The sequence below is a fragment of the Heptranchias perlo genome, chromosome 1 (genome assembly GCF_035084215.1).
Source record: "Heptranchias perlo isolate sHepPer1 chromosome 1, sHepPer1.hap1, whole genome shotgun sequence".
Classification (NCBI taxonomy): Eukaryota; Metazoa; Chordata; class Chondrichthyes; order Hexanchiformes; family Hexanchidae; genus Heptranchias; species Heptranchias perlo.
Window position 1 is genome coordinate 137,391,398 of NC_090325.1, and position 17,684 is coordinate 137,409,081.

At 44.8% G+C, this 17,684-nt stretch overlaps 1 protein-coding gene across 3 annotated transcripts in view; it reads right to left on the reverse strand.

Moving 5' to 3' along the window:
• zbtb49 (zinc finger and BTB domain containing 49) overlaps positions 1 to 17,684 on the reverse strand; it is a 50,396-nt gene that overhangs the window by 13,055 nt on the left and 19,657 nt on the right. For all 3 annotated transcript variants that reach the window (XM_067991407.1, XM_067991397.1, XM_067991387.1), the window contains exon 4: positions 2,120 to 2,166. In XM_067991407.1, coding sequence (XP_067847508.1) covers positions 2,120 to 2,166 — 47 coding nt within the window. The remainder of the gene's footprint in view (positions 1 to 2,119; positions 2,167 to 17,684) is intronic.

A 17,684-nucleotide genomic window follows, 5' to 3' on the forward strand; every position in this document is an offset into this window, starting at 1 on the left:
GTACTCACTTCGGCTGACCTACTTAGGTCATTGAAGCGCCTCCTGTATGCAGGTGCATGATATGTTGGTGGTGCTGGTGACCTCCTCTGCCACCTCGAGCCAGGCCTTCGTGGTGGCAGAGGCAGGCCACTTCCTCCCGTCCACCAGGGAGAAGATCTCTGTCCTCCTCCTCCTCCTCCTCACCCCATCCAGTAGGACCTGGAGTGAGGCATCATTAAACCTGGGAGCAGCCTTCCACCTGGGCAGCTCCATGCTGTAATTTTGGCTCCTTTCTGCAGCATCAGTCAGCGGAGGACTGCCCCTTTAAATAGGGCTCCTCCAGCTGACAACCTATAATGCGGCTGCGCAGTTCCGCCCACTGCGCAGCTTTCCAGCGCAAAACCCAGAAGCCAACGTAAGTGCCTTCAATTAGGCTGCGATCGCGTGCAGAGCACCCCGAATTCACTGGACGCGTTACCCACGCGCCCAGTCGACCCCCCCGCTGCCAACCTGCCTCCTTTCTAAAATCGAGCCCATTAGCACCAACCACAACAGAATTAGACAAAACACAATCCCATTGAAAGAATCCCAGGAGCCACAAGATTGGTTGGTACAGCAGACCTCAGCACTAAACTACCAAACAAATGCAGCAATTTCTGTGGATTGCCCATTCCCTATTCTGGACTTGTGATAACTTGGCACCAAATGGCAATATGGATCAATGTGCCTTTGGCGAGGGTTTTCTCTCTTCAGCTAAAGACCTAGACCAAATGATCAGTATGGCCAGTACGCAGCTTGTATTCAAACAGTATTTTGAAACATCTGTGCAACTTTCAAGTTGAGGTTTTGTCATAAGCTGCAATAATTTGGATGATTTCCATACTCAGTCCTCTGTAATTTAGCCTGAATAATCTGCAGTGGCTACCTTTGTTATTACCAGTATCAGATTGTTTCTTCCTGTAACTGCTGTGTGATCTGATTGGAACCAAACACCAAGAGATGTCAATGAACATGTTTCAGTAGGGTTGGAATGGTAACTTCTCCCCACTTACAAGAAAAACCAGGGTGAGGCAACATCTCCATTTGAAACATGATCGATGTAGATCGTTGTGCTAACATGGATGAGCATTTTTGTGGAGATCCTGGCCACAAAGGACAGACCAAAGGGCAATATTCATGTCTGAAACATTTTCCTGCTACTTTAAGGTAAAGATACTTTCTGTGGCACATCACAATGGCTACAAAACAGTAGTCACATTGAGAAGTCACTCCCATATAGAAGCAAATCCTTGTTACAGTTTAGGATCTTGTGACCATTTTCCATTGAAAGTATTTGACGAAACAAAGTTACTTTAAATGTCGTGTTTTAAAAGCATATTTTCTACCTGCAAGTGCTTGTCCCCATTATCAATAAACACCTCACATCCATAGTGTTGGATGTTTTTTTAAATCTCTTTCTGATTATGAACAGTCAGGAATAAAGCAGTGTTAGACACTTAAAGGCAGTCTCGTTTTTGCAACAGAGAAGCTGCAAAGGCAGAAAGATCCCAGGAAAGCAAGGCTCAAAAAGTTAGCATGCAGAGGAGTTAGTCTGCTTAAGTCAAGCAAGGCGACCCAGTGGAGTAGCGTAGTGTGTTCGTTATCTTTATGTTACGACACGGAGATAAGTTGTATCAATTGAACTAGGTGAATCTGATCTTAACTGTTGCTCTGTATGTTTAACTTACTGTGTAATAAAGCAGTTTAACAATTCGAATCAAGCCTTGCCTCATCTAGTGTTAACTTGGTCCACTACAGAGAGACTGAAGAAATACACGTGCGAAAGACATGAGGGTCTGGTCCAAATCACAAGAAGATGTTATTGTTACATCACTGGGTTATGCTAGCGTACAAATAGATATAGGGCAGTGTGAGTCACTGCCATAAATGTAAGTTGCTCAGACCACTGAAGGGAACGACTGACACCACGGTACCCAAGAAGGTATCTATGACAGACCCAAATTTGTAACAGTCCCGCCCCACACAGGCAAGGTATCAAATTAAAAGATATCAAAATTTTGAGCCTTTAACCTTGTTTAACAAAAATAGCAAAAAAAAATGTATAATACGGATGACCATACTTTTACAATAACTATTTTACCTGTGAAAAGTGCTTCCCGCAAATGTTGCACTCAAATGGTTTCTCTCCTGTTAAATACAATGAAATACATATATTAGGAAGATAGTCAAAATTATTCACAATAGACATCGGTCATCCTTCCTTTGTATATGTATACTGGTCACCTACAACATTTAGCAAAAGAAGAAACTTTAAATGGGTCTCATTATCAGGAATCATTGACAAAAGTTATGTAAAGTACCAAGTTGTCAGTTACTTATTTAATGACAATAGTTGCTGCCATCTGGCTTCCCTTCAAGTAAAAAGTGGCCTTAGAGTCAATTCTACTCCTCTTTACACCTTTCTGTGTGCAGTGAAGTAACTGGATGTATAAATAATTAGGAACATGTTTTTACCAAACTATAACATTTGGTGCACCTCCTGTGGCATTGCTCACAGAAAAAAATAATTTAAAAATATTGAACAGTTTAAAAATAACCTATTATTTGTACTTTATTAGTTCTCCATATCAACCTGTTCATTATACATAATTGTAAAAGCTTTACTTCTGGTAAATTGACTTATCTGAAGTACATGAAGCATCCTGACTGAATCAAATTTCATATTGGCTGAAAAATAAAATATTGGGCATGATTTTCACTCGGAGCCGGGTACCCCGCATGTCCGTAGATATTCGCTTGGGGAACTCGAAAGCGAATTGAGTGTGTCGCAATCTGCGATCACAACTCAACTGAAGGTGATTATTTGTGCTTCCGGGTTTCACACACGCCAAGCAGCCAGATTAACAGGCTGGCTGCCTGTCGGGAGTGAAAGGAGCTGGAAATCAGAGAGGGGGGCGGGAGGGAGAGATCATCGGCCTTGGAAAAAATCGGAGGGAGGGGGTCAGCCAGCATTGGTGGCGGGGGTGTCCAGCATTGGGGACGGTTGGTTGTTTGGGGGTGGGGGGAGAAAAAAAGAGGTCGGCCGATCGCGGGGTTCCTGTCAGCCAGGTGAGCTTGTCTGGACTGGATGAAGCACTCCTACTCTTCTGGGTCCACAAGCAGTGCAATAAAGGCACTCACCTCATGGATCCAGCCCTTCCCACCTGCTTTCACCTGACGTAAATTGGAAGTGATGGGAAACCAGAACAAGTAAAGTTAAATTCATTTTACTTTTGTAATACATAAAATATTAAGTACCTCAACTATTTCAATTAAGTATATTGCCCTTTTAAGTATCGGCCCGCCAGCTTTAAGTGGGGGCGGGACTTCCTGGTGTCTGTTGTGCACATGCATACAAACTTGCCTGTGTTAAACCCAGAAGTTGGAGCCGTAATGCGGTCCTGTTCCAAAAAGTTATTATTTTAACCTCCCAACTGCCTTCTACCCACCCGTTCTTGGAGGTTAAAATTACCCCCCTTGTGTCACTCTCAAAAGAATTTACATTCACTAAAAATGCAGGAAGATTTTAAGGAGTTAGGAAAGAGAGTAAGAAGTAGGACCTCAAAAGTAGTAATCTCTGAATTGCTCCCGGTGCCATGTGCTAGTGCGTATAGAAATAGGAGGATAGAGCAGATGAATGCGTGGCTGGAGAGATGGTGCAGGAGGGAGGGCTTTACAATCCTGGGGAATTGGGACTGGTTCTGGGGAAGGTGGGACCTGTACAAGCAGGACGGGTTGCACCTCAACAGGGCCAGGACCAATATCCTTGCGGGGAGGTTTGCTAGTGCTGTTGGGGAGGGTTTAAACTAGCTTGGCAGGGGGATGGGAACCTGAGTGAAGATTCAGATGGGACAGAATCAGAACTGGAAATGGAAGGCAAAAAATTAGTAAGTGACTTAGGAAGGCAGAGGAAACAAAGGTTAGAAAATAAATAATAGCGAGGGAGCTTGGCCGTGCTTAATGGTATATACCTCAATGCAAGGATATTAGTGAATAAGGCAGATAAGCTGAGGGCACAGATAGACACGTGGCAGTACAATATCTTAGCTATTACAGAAACATGGCTTAAAGAGGGGCAGGAATGGCAGCTCAATGTTCCTGGTTACAGGGTTTTCAGAAGAGATAGAGAAGGGGATAAAAAGGGGGGGGGGGGAGGCAATTTTGGTTAAAGAAACAATTACAGCTGTGAGGAGGGATGATATGTAAGAAGGATCATCAAATGAGGCCATATGGGTTGAGCTAAGGAACAAAAAAGGGGCAGTCACACTACTGGGAGTGTACGATAGACCCCCAGTCAGAGGGAGATAGAAGAGCAAATATGCAGGCAAATTTCTGAGAAATGCAAAAACAGTAGGGCAGTAATAATAGGGGATTTCAACTAATCTAATATTAACTTTAGGGCTTTAAACTAAATAAGGGGGGGGAGGGGAGGGTCCCGGTGGGGAGAAATCTAGACTGCTAAAGAGAAAAGACAAGGAAGCAGTGCAGGAAAGTGACTGGGGTAAGGATAACCAGATTGTGTCAGGAAGGGACAGAGCGTACAAACAAAAGAGTGCACCAACAAATGGGGTCCGGGTAAGAAAAAACTGTAAGACAAATAGGGCCATAGTACAAAAAAAAGTTAAGATGTCTAAAAATGTTAAAAAGACAAATCTAAAGGCACTGTATCTGAATGCACGAAACATTCGTAATAAAGTAGACAAATTAACAGCGCATACAGATGTAAATGGATACGATATAATTGCAATTACAGAGACATGGCTGCAGGATGACCAAGACTGGGAGTTGAATATCCAAGGGTATTCGATATTTAGGAAGGACAGGCAAAAAGGAAAAGGAGGTGGGATGGCGTTGATAGTAAAGGATGAAATCAGAGCAATAGTGAGAAAGGATATTGGCTCAGAAAATCAAGATATAGGGCCCGATATTAGGAGGGCGGCGGATTGGCAGCGAGGGGTCAACTGGGCGCGTGGGTAATGCGCCCAGTGAAATCGGGGTGCTCCTCACGCAATCGCAGCTTGATTGAACGTACTTACCTTTGCTTCCGGGTTTCGCGCTGGAAAGCTGCGCAGCGGGCAGACTGCGCATGCGCCGCATAAGCTGTCAGCTGGAGGAGCCCTATTTAAGGGGGCAGTCCTCCACTGACTGATGCTGCAGAAAATAGGACAAATTGCAGCACGGAGCAGCCCAGGGGGAAGGCTGTTCCCAGGTTTAATGATGCCTCATTCCAGGTCTTATTAGATGGGGTGAGGAGGAGGGGGAGGACAGAGATCTTCTCCCCGGCGGGCGGGAGGAAGTGGCCTGCCTCTGCCACCAAGAAGGCCTGGCTCGAGGTGACAGAGGAGGTCACCAGCACCACCAACATATCGCGCACCTGCATACAGTGCAGGAGGCGCTTCAATGACTTAAGTAGGTCAGCCGAAGTGAGTACACTTACTCATTCCCCTACACTCCATCTGCCCCATCACCACCCACATCTCCTTCTGCACTGCCAACACTACACTATCACATCACTCCTCACACCCACTCAAAGCTCATCCTCATCTTACCTGCACTTACTCACCTCGCCAGTACTCATCCCACCACTACCACTCAACCCAATCCTCATACAATCGCATGGCGCTATCTCATACTTACCCTCTCATGCATCTCTTTCACGGTCAGCCTCACTCAACCTGCCACTACCTATGCTGCAGCCACAGGGCATGCATCACATATGTGCAGTAGGAAGCGCAAGGCAAACGTGTCGTGAGCATCAAGGGGATGCACAAGGGTGTTTGAGGATTTTTCATGGTTTTTACTTCTATTTAATTTCTGATCAACTCATATTACATATTATATTGTCACCACTACTGCCATGTCTTTGCGAATCTTGTCTGGTTTGTGCAATAATGCCCTTTCCTGAGGATCACAATGAAGACCCACAACTGATGACACCCATTGTGTCACTGCAGAATGGGTGTAGGTGTATTTGCAGGGCTCTTTTGTGCAGACGACTGAGAGACGTCGGCGATGTCCCCGGTGGCACCCTGGAAGGATGCGGAGGAGAAGTTGTTGTGGGCAGTGGTGACTTTGACAGCGACAAGTAAGGAGTTGGTGCTCGGGCCAGCCGGGAACAGCTCGGCATGAAGGGGGCTGCAGATGTCCACGACTACATGTCGAGTGGCTCCGAGCCTCCATGTGCACTGCTGCTCAGAGAGGTCCAGGAAGCTGAGCCTCGATCTGTAGACCCTGTGCCGAGGGTAGTGCCTTCTGCGACGCATCTCTCTCTGCCGTTGCCCTCCCTCCTGCTGTCCAGGTGGATGTGTCACAGCACTCTGTTGTGGAGCTCCACGTGTCAGAGGTGGACGGAGTGGCTGGCGAGGCTGGTGATGCTGTTCGTCCTCCGAGGAGGTCATGACTGCAGCTCCGGTGGCCCCCATCTGGAAGATGTACGTTTGAGGGGGTCCACAAGGTAGGTAAATGTGTCTAGACACTGGGGTAAGTGTGCAAGTTTGTGAATTTTATTGTTAGGAGGAGAGTGGTGGAGGCCAACTTTGTCCAAAGTGACAGAGTGGCCTCCTGCAATGAGTGAGGGTCCCCACCCGTCAAGTGGACCTTTAACTGCCACAGGCTGATGGCTGCAACACGTCCATTTGAACTGGGAGTGTTTTCCCCAGTACGGGAAACAGTCCCAGTTGACTTGAAAATCCCTCCCCTCCTAAAATATCAGGTCAATCAGGTCTGCAAATGACCTGAAGTACCTACTTAATTACTTTAAGTGGCATCCTGCCGGCTTTAATTGCCGGCGGGAGTCCCACATGCGGGGGCTGCGTGCGCATGTAAGCGCGTCACTGGGGAACCCGGAAGTGAGCGGGTTGGAGCCGGGTTCTGGACCCGCCCCGGGAATCTCCGATTTTCGGAGCCCCCCAGCCATGAACGCAGCCGCTCGGGGGGTGTGAAAATCGAGCCCATAAAATCAGTCTGGGTGGAGTTAAGAAGCACCAAGGAGCAGAAAGCACTGGTGGGAGTTGTCTATAGGCCTCCAGACAGTAGTGGTAATGTAGGGGATGGGATCAAACAGGAAATTAGAGATGCATGTAACAAGGGTACTACAGTAGTCATGGGTGATTTTAATCTACATATAGACTGGCCAAACCAAATTTGCAATAATACTGTGGAGGATGAATTCCTGGAGTGTGTACAAGATGGTTTTTTAGACCAGTACGTTCGGAGCCAACTAGGGAACAGGCTATCCTAGATGGGTATTGTGCAATGAGAAGGGGTTAATTAATAATCTTGTTGTGCAGGGTCCTTTAGGTAAGAGTGATCATAACATGATAGAATTCTTCATTAAGATGAAAAGTGAAGTAGTCCAATCCGAAACGAGGGTCCTAAATCTAAACAAAGGAAACTACGAAGGTATGAGGAGTGAGTTGGCTATGATACATTGGGAAGCTTCATTAAAAGGCATGACGGTGGATAGGCAATGGCTAATATTTAAGAAACACATGCATGAATTGCAATGGTTATACATTCCTTTCTGGCGCAAAAACACAAAAGGAAAAGAGGCCCAACTATGGCTAACAAAAGAAATTAAGGATAGTATTAGATCCAAAGAGGTGTCATATAAAGTTGCCAGAAAAAGTAGCAAGCCTGAGGATTGGGAGCAGTTTAGAATTTAGCAAAAAAAGGACCAAGAGATTGATTAAGAGGGGAAAAATAGAGTATGAGAGTAAACTTGCAAGGAACATAAAAGCAGACTAAAAGCTTCTATAAGTATGTAAAAAGAAAAAGATTAGTGAAGACAAATGTAGTCCCTTACAGTCAGAAACGGGAGAATTTATAAAGGGGAACAAGGAAATGGCAGAGCAATCAAACAAATACTTTGGTTCTGCCTTCACGGAAGAGGACGCAATGCTAGGGAACCAAGGGACTAGTGAGAAGGAGGAATTAAAGGAAATTAGTATTAGTAAAAAAAGTGCTAGAGAAATTAATGGGATTGAAACCGTTAAATTCCCAGAGTACTAAAAGAGGTAGCCATGGAAATAGTGGATGCATTGGTTGTCATCTTCCAAAACTCTATAGATTATGGAACAGTTCCTGCAGATTGGAGTAGCAAATGTAATCCCACTATTTAAAAAAGGAGGGAGAAAAAAAACAAGTTGAGTGAGTGGGCAAATATATGGCAGATGTAGTATTATGTGGATAAATGTGAAGTTACCCACTTAGGAAGGAAAAACAGAAAGCCTGAGTACTATTTAAATGGCCTTCACATCTTTCCTAAAGTGCGGTGCCCAGAACTGGACACAATACTCTAGTTGCAGCTGAACCACTGTTTTATAAAGGTTCATCATGACTTCCATACTTTTGTATTCTATGCCTCTATTTATAAAGCCAAGGACCCCGTATGCTTTGTTAACCGCTTTCTCAACCTGCCCTGCCACCTTCAACGATTTATGCACATATACCCCCCGATCTCTCTGTTCCTGTACCGCTTTTAGATTTGTGCCCTCTAGTTTATATTGCCAAGTTCATAATTCAGTTGTTTTAGCATAGTTATGGAAAAGGACAAAGATAGAACTGGAGTTAAAGTTCACAATTGGGGAAAGGCCAATTTTACTAAGCTAAGAAGTGATTTAGCAAAAGTGGACTGGAAACAGCTACTTGAAGGCAAATCAATATCAGATCAGTGGGAGGCATTCCAGGGGAAGATTCAACAGGTGCAGAGTAAACATGTTCCTACAAAGAAAAAGGGTGGGGCTGCCAAATCTAGAGCCCCCTGGATGTCAAGGAGCATACTGGATAAGATAAGGCAGAAAAGTAAAGCTTATGTCAGACACCGAGAACTCAATACTACAGAAAGCCTAGCGGCGTATAGAAAGTGCAGGGGCGAAATTAAAAAGGAAATTAGGAAAGCAAAGAGAGGGCATAAAAAAATATTGGCAAGTAAAATCAAGGAAAACCCAAAGATGTTTTATAAATATATTAAGAGCAAGAAGATAACTAAGGAAAGAGTAGGGCCTTTTAGAGACCAAAAAGGTAACCTATGTGAGGAGGCGGAAGATGTTGATATGATTCTTAATGAATATTTTGCGTCTGTCTTCACAAAAGAGAGAGGGGCGATGCAGACATTGTAGCTAACGAGGAGGAATGTGAAATATTGGATGGGATAAACTTAGTGAGAGAGGAAGTATTAAGGGGATTAGCGTCTTTGAAAGTAGATAAATCACCAGGCCTGGATGAAATGTATCCCAGGCTGTAAAAAGAAGCAAGGGAGGAAAAAGCGGCGGCTCTGACAATCATTTTCCAATCCTCACTGGATACAGGCGTAGTGCCGGAGGATTGGAGGACTGCTAATATTGTACTGTTACTTAAAAAGGGAGCGAGGGATAGACCAAGTAATTACAGGCCAGTCAGTCTAACCTCGGTGGTGGGCAAATTATTGGAATCAATTCTGAGGGACAGGATAAACCGTCACTTAGAAAGGCAAGGAGTAATCAAGGACAGTCAGCACGGATTTGTTAAGGGAAGGTCGTGTTTGACTAACTTGTTTGAATTTTTTGAGAAGGTAACAAGGAGGGCCGATGTGGGTCGTGCATTTGAGGTTGCCTTCATGGAATTTAGCAAGGCTTTTGACAAGGTCCCACATGGCAGACTGGTCAAAGAAGTACAAGCCCCTGGGATCCAAGGGAGAGTGGCGATTAGGATGCAAAATTGGCTCAGTGGCAAGAAGCAAAGGGTAACGGTTGACAGGTGTTTTTGTGACTGGAAGGCTGTTTCCAGTGGGGTTCCACAGGGCTCAGTACTGGGTCCCTTGCTTTTTGTGATATATATTAATGATTTGGACTTAAATGTAGGGGGCATGATTAAGAAGTTTGCAGATGACAAAAAATTGGCCGTGTGGTTGATAATGAGGAGAAAAGTTGTAGACTGCAGGAAGATATCAATGGACTGGTCAGGTAGGCAGAAAAGTGACAAATGAAATTCAATCTGGAGAAGTGTGAGGTAATGCATTTGGGGAGAGCAAACAAGGCAAGGGAGTACACAATAAATGGGAGGATAGTGAAAGGTGTAGAGGAAATGAGGGACCTTGGATTGCATGTCCACAGATCCCTGAAGGTAGCAGGACAGGTGGATAAGGTTGTTAAGAAGACATATGGAATATTTTCCTTTATTAGCCAAGGCATAGAATATAAGAACAGGGGGGTTATGCTGGAACTGAATAAAACACTGGTAAGGCCACAGCTTGAGTACTGTGTGAGGTTTTGGTCGCCACATTACAGGAAGGATGTAATTACACTAGAGAGAGTACAGAGGAGATTTATGAGGATGTTGTCATAAATTTTAGCTATGAGGTTAGATTTGGATAGGTTGGGGCTGTTCTCTTTGGAACAGAGGAGGCTGAGGGGTGATTTAATTGAGGTGTACAAAATTATGAGGGGCCTAGATAGAGTGGATAGGAAGGACCTATTTCTCTAAATAGAGAGGTCAATAACCAGGGGGCATAGATTTAAAGTGATTGGTAGAAGGATTAGAGGGGAGCCGAGGAAATTTTTTTCACCCAAAGGGCGGTAGGGGTCTGGAACTCACTGCCTGAAAGAGTGGTAGAGGCAGAAACCCTCATCACATTTAAAAAGTACCGGGATGTGCACCTGAAATGCAGTGACCTTCAAGGCTATGGACCAATTGCTGGAAAGTGGGGTTAGGCTGGGTGGCTCATTTTCGGCCAGCATGGACATGATGGGCCGAATGGCCTCCTTCTGTGCCGTAAATTTTCTTTGATTCTATGTGACCAATTACATTCCTTAAGACATTTTTTGTAACCCATCTACTCCAATATATAAAGCATATGGTTTTAAATTATATTCTTATTTCTTAACAACAAAAAATGTGATTGAATCAAGACATTTTTATTGGAAGGCAGTGATGGACATTGGGCTAGAGGCTGAAGTAGGGAACAGCACTGATGCAAAGATAACAGAAAGCACAGGGTTCAGGGTGGAAGATGTTCTCCTAAGTGGAGGAAGAGTGGTGGGAGTAGGCTTGTATGGGAAGTGACAGCAGTTTGAGCAGGGCTGTAAATCCATTACCAGACTTGGAGGGTGGTAGACAACCAGATCAGGGTGGGACCATGAGGGACTGTAGTCCACAAGGGAGTGGTAAATTGTGGCCCAAGTGCCACATGATGGCTTCTGGGAGTTGCAGTTTGCTTCCCTGGTTATGTTACATCAGCTTCACAGTGTAATTGTGCTCTTTGTATTGGAGACGTGGACGCATAGTAGCACCTGGGAATTGCAATTTTTGGCTCAGAATATTGGGCTTCAGCTGAGCTGTGAAGTATCAGGAGGAGGGTGCACTCCAAGATCAGGAATATTCAGGAAGTCTGGCAGGTTACATGAGGCTGTGCATGCAAGCATGCATGGGGTAGGGAGAACAGTTTTTGGAGTCTTTGGAAGGTGAGGTAAATAATTTTAATGAGTACATTTTCTAAATTGTTGCATTTGTGTTTAATCATATTATAAATACAATGACTACACTTCAAAAGTACTTTATGGCTGTGAAGAGGTTTGGGGCATTTGAGATTGTGGAAGGTGCTATATGAATACAAGTTTTTTCATATTATAAATGTTATGTTAGGGTTTTAGAGTGAATAGAGAAATTGTCACAGCAGTTGTATCTCAGAATTTTTTGCTGGAATGCGAGTGGGGGAAATTTGAAAGGTTTTGCGCCATCTAGTTGATGAATAATGAAGGTAGAAAATAACCAATTAGCAAGAGACAAACACTTATCCAATTATGAAGAAAATTCACTGATGGTTCAACATCGATGACAGATTTGGTGTCATAAAATTTCTTGTTAATCAACTGCAAATTATTCCTCGATAAATTGCAACGACAATCTCACAACCATAAACCCTCCAATTTGAATGTTGTTTTAGATCAATGATAAGTAAAGCATAGCTCCAACACACACTGCCACCTTAAGGCGGCTCCAAAATGGAATAAGGCCACCCCACAAATTATATTTATACAAACAAGACGTTCTTGAGTGATTTCAAGGCAGTAAACCCCATGTTAGATTTTACATAGCTAGTTCTAACGACCTGAGCTTCCTTCATAGTTTCATGATGTGGAGATGCCGGTGACGGGCTGGGGTTGACAAATGTAAGGAATCTTACAACACCAGGTTATAGTCCAACAGTTTTATTTGAAAATCACAAGCTTTCGGAGGCTTTCTCCTTCGTCAGGTGAAGTGTGGGATTCCTTGAATGTTACCGCATTTATAGTCAGAGAACAATGCCTGGTGATTACAGATAATCTTTCCAACTGCCCGTTGTCAAGGCAATCAAAGTGTTCAGGCAGAGAGACATTGCATACAGGACCACCGAATATACAAACGGCCAGAACAAAAGACAGACAGACAGACAGAGAGAGAGAGAGAAACATCCGAAAGGAAGAGAAAGAGCGAGAATGACCCGTTGTATTAAAAACAGGTAACTTTTTTTCGCTGGTGGGGTTACGTGTAGCGTGACATGAACCCAAGATCCCGGTTGAGGCCGTCCTCATGGGTGCGGAACTTGGTTATCAATTTCTGCTCGACGATTTTGCGTTGTCGTGTGTCTCGAAGGCCGCCTTGGAACTCTGACCAAAGAACACACCCACCAGCTCAACAAACTGATCAAAACCTTCGATCCAGACCTTCAAAGCATCCTACGCGCTCTCATCCCGCGTAGGAGACTTCTATTGCCTCCCAAAGATACACAAAGCCAACACACCCGGATGTCCTATCGTATCAGGCAACGGAACCCTGTGTGAGAACCTCTCTGGATACGTCGAGGGCATCCTGAAACCCATCGTACAGGGAACCCCCAGCTTCTGTCGCGACACTACAGACTTCCTACAAAAACTCAGCACCCACAGACCAGTTGAACCAGGAACACTTCTCACCACGATGGACGTCTCGGCACTCTACACCAGTATCCCCCACGATGACGGCATCGCTGCAACAGCATCAATACTCAATCACCAACAACAGCCAATCTCCAGACGCCATCCTACAACTCATCCGCTTCATCCTGGATCACAATGTCTTCACCTTCGATAACCAGTTCTTTACCCAAACACACGGAACAGCCATGGGGACCAAATTCGCACCCCAATACGCCAACATTTTCATGCACAAGTTCGAGCACGACTTCTTCACTGCACAGGACCTCCAACCAACGCTATACACCAGATACATCGATGACATTTTCTTCCTATGGACCCACAGCGAAGAATCACTGAAGAGACTACACGATAACATCAACAAGTTCCATCCCACCATCAAGCTCACCATGGACTACTCCTCAGAATCGGTTTCTTTCTTGGACAAACAAATCTCCATCAAAGACGGGCACCTCAGCACCTCACTCTACCGCAAGCACACGCACAACCTCACGATGATCCACTTTTCCAGCTTCCACCCTAACCACGTCAAAGAGGCCATCCCCTATGGACAGGCCCTGCGAATACACAGGATCTGCTCAGACGAGGAGGAACGCGATGGACACCTACAGACACTGAAAGACGCCCTCGTAAGAACGAGGTATGACGCTCGACTCGTCGATCGACAGTTCAGACGGGCCACAGCGAAAAATCGCATAGACCTCCTCAGAAGACTAACACGGGACGCAACCAACAGAGTACCCTTCGTCGTCCAGTCCCCGGAGCGGAGAAACTACGCCATGTTCTCCGCAGCCTTCAACATGTCATCGATGACGACGAACACCTCGCTAAGGCCATCCCCACGCCTCCACTGCTCGCCTTTAAACAGCCACCCAACCTCAAACAGACCATCGTTCGCAGCAAATTACCCAGCTTTCAGGAGAACAGCGTCCACGACACCACACAACCCTGCCATGGCAACCTCTGCAAGACATGCCAGATCATCGACACAGATACCACCATCACACGAGAGGACACCACCCACCAGGTACATGGTTCATACTCCTGTGACTCGGCCAACGTTGTCTACCTCATACGTTGCAGGAAAGGATGCCCCGGAGCATGGTACATTGGCGAGACCATGCAGACACTGCGACAACGGATGAACGGACACCGCGCAACAATTGTCAGACAGGAGGGTTAGCTCCCAGTCGGGGAACACTTCAGCAGTCAAGGACATTCAGCCACCGATCTTCGGGTAAGCGTTCTCCAAGGCGGCCTTCGAGACACACGACAACGCAAAATCGTCGAGCAGAAATTGATAGCCAAGTTCCGACACTCATGAGGACGGCCTCAACCGGGATCTTGGGTTCATGTCACGCTACACGTAACCCCACCAGCGAATAAAAGTTATCTGTTTTTAATACAACGGGTCATTCTCTCTCTTTCTCTTCCTTTCGAATGTTTCTCTCTCTCTCTCTGTCTGTCTGTCTGTCTTTTGTTCTGGCCGTTTGTATATTCGGTGGTCCTGTATGCAATGTCTCTCTGCCTGAACACTTTGATTGCCTTGACAACGGGCAGTTGGAAAGATTATCTGTAATCACCAGGCATTGTTCTCTGACTATAAATGCGGTAACATTCAAGGAATCCCACACTTCACCTGACGAAGGAGAAAGCCTCCGAAAGCTTGTGATTTTCAAATAAAACTGTTGGACTATAACCTGGTGTTGTAAGATTCCTTACATTCATAGTTTCAGACATCATTTGGCATCGATTAGATTATAATCTTCTAATGACTCCCAAGCACCCATTCCTCTAGATACGAACACTAGAACTAAATAATATCAATTCTACTCTGGGTTAGGAGAAAATAACAACATACCTTCAAACAAAGGGAAGCTATTCTACTTTTATGAGCAATATGAAATGCAGCCTATAGAGGCTCAGTGGAAGGGAAGAACATGCTTCTATTGCACATTATTTGACAAGTGATTTTTAATCTTAATGTTGATGAAATAATCCACCATCAAATAACAATTCTGATTTGAATTGCAGGAGATGTCAGTCTAAAAACATATCGCCCAAAGTAAATTTGTTCTTATTTAATCACAGTTGTGTTTATGAAATATAGGTCAACTTCACAAGATCAGCCTACCAAAAGGTCCTTTGGGCCATTTAATCTCATCTTTCCAGGATACTACTCCTACTGTCCTTTTACAGCTTTTTAATGACACCTCTGACATTGCAGCATGCCCCCAGTACAGGACTGATATGTCATCCTAGATTATAAATTTGAACTCACCACTTCCTGATCCAGAGGTAATAGTGCTATCAACTGAGACATACAAAGTGGTATTTGAACCTCGGACTTCTCACAGCTTATGAATGACATTCCTAAAGTGAGTATCCTGGGGGTGATTTTAACCCCCAAGAACGGGTGGGTTGGGGCCGGGTAGGTAGTCAAAATAATGGATATTTGGAGCGGTTCACTAGGTTGATTCCGAGTATGGAGGGTTGTCTTATGAGGAAAGATTGAACAGGTTGGGTCTATGCTCATTGGAGTTTAGAAGAGTGAGAGGAGATCTTATTGAAACATATAAGATTCTGAGGGATCTCGATAGGGTAGATGCTGAGAGGATGTTACCCCTCATGGAGGAATCTAAAACTAGGGGGCATAGTCTCAGCATAAGGGGTCACCTGTTTAAGATGGAAATTAGGAGGAATTTCTTCTCCCAGAGGGTCGAGAATCTTTGGAATTCTTTACCCCAAGAAGCTGCGGAGGCTGAGTCATTGAATACATTCAAGGCTGAGTTAGACACATTTTTGATCAGCAAGGGAGTCGAAGGATATGGGGAAAGGGCGGGAAAGTGGAGTTGAGGTAAAAATCAGCTCAGCCGTGATCTCATTAAATGGCGGAGCAGGCTCAAGGGGCCGAATGGCCTGCTCCTGCTCCTGTCTCTTCTGGTCTTATGGACGGCATCCCGGCTCCAACACGTCCACTTCTGGGTTTAACCCACACAGACTTGTGAGAGTGGGCACAGCAGACACCAGGAAGGAGTAGCAGTGGGAGAGCATTTTGGTGGTAGTGATCATAATTCAGTTAGATTTAGCATAGTTATGGAAAAGGACAAAGATAGAACAGGAGTTAAAGTTCTCAATCGGGGAAAGGCAAATTTTACGAAGCTGAGAAGTGATTTAGAAAAAATGGACTGGATACAGCTATTTGAAGGTAAATAAATGTCAGAGCAGTGGGAGGCATTCAAGGGGTTCAGAGTAAACATGTTCCCACAAAGAAAAAGGGTGGGACTGCCAAATCCATAGCCCCCTGGATGTCAAGGAGCATACAGGGTAAGATAAGGCAGCAGAAAGCGTAGAGGAGTACAGAAGGTGCAGAGGCGAAATTAAAAAGGCAATTAGGAAAGCAAAGAAAGGACATAAAAAATATTGGCAAGTAAAATCAAGGAAAACCCAAAGATGTTTTATAAATACATTAAGAGCAAGAGGATAACTAAGGAAAGAGTAGGGCCTATTAGAGACCAAAAAGGTAACCTACGTATGGAGGCGGAAGATATTGGTATGGTTCTTAATGAATACTTTGCGTCTGCCTTCACAAGAGTGGGACGATGCAGACATTGTAGTTAGGGAGGAAAAGTGTGAAATATTGGATGGGATAAATATAGTGAGAGGAAGTATTAAGGGGATTAGTATCTTTGAAAGTAGATAAATCACCAGGCCCAGATGAAATGTATCCCAGGCTGTTAAAAGAAGCAAGGGAGGAAATAGCGGAGGCTCTGACCATCACCTTCCAATCCTCATTGGATACAAGCGTAGTGCCGGAGGATTTGAGAACTGCTAACGTTGTACTGTTGTTTAAAAAGGGAGCGAGGGATAGACTGAGTAGTTACAGGCCAGTCAGTCTAACCTCGGCAGTGGGCAAATTATTGGAATCAATTGAGGGACAGGATAAACCATCACTTAGAAAGGCACGGAGTAATCAAGGAATCAGCATGGATTTGTTAAGGGAAGGTCGTGTCTGACTAACTTGATTGAATTTTTTGAGGAGGTAACAAGGAGGGTCAATGAGGATAGTGTGCTTGATGTAGTCTACGTGGATTTTAGCAAGGCTTTTGACAAGATCCCACATGGCAGACTGGTCAAAAAAGTAGAAGCCCGTGGGATCCAAGAGAAAGTGGCAAGTTGCATGCAAACTTGGCTCAGTGACAGGAAATAAAGGGTAATAGTCGATGGGTGTTGTGACTGGAGGGCTGTTTCCAGGGGGTTCCGCAAGGCTCACTACTAGGTCCCTTGCTTTTTGTTATATATATTAATGATTTGGACTTAAACGTAGGGGGCATGATTAAGAAGCTTGCAGATGATATAAAGATTGGCCGTGTGGTTGATGGTGAGGAGGAAAGTTATAGACTGCAGGAAGATATCAATGGTCAGGTAGGCAGAAAAGTGGCAAATGGCGTTCAGTCTGGAGAAGTGTGAGGTAATGCATTTGGGGAGGGCGAACAAGGCAAGGGAATACATAATAAATGGGAGGATTCTGAAAGGTGTAGAGGAAGTGAGGGACCTTGGAGTGTATGTCCACAGATCTCTGAAGGTAGCAGGACACGTAGATAAGGTTGTTAAGAAGGCATATGGAATACTTCCCTTTATTACCGAGGCACAGAGTATAAGTGCAGGGAGGTTATTCTGGAACTGTACAAAAAAAAGTCAGGCCACAGCTTGAGTACTGCATACAGTTCTGGTCAC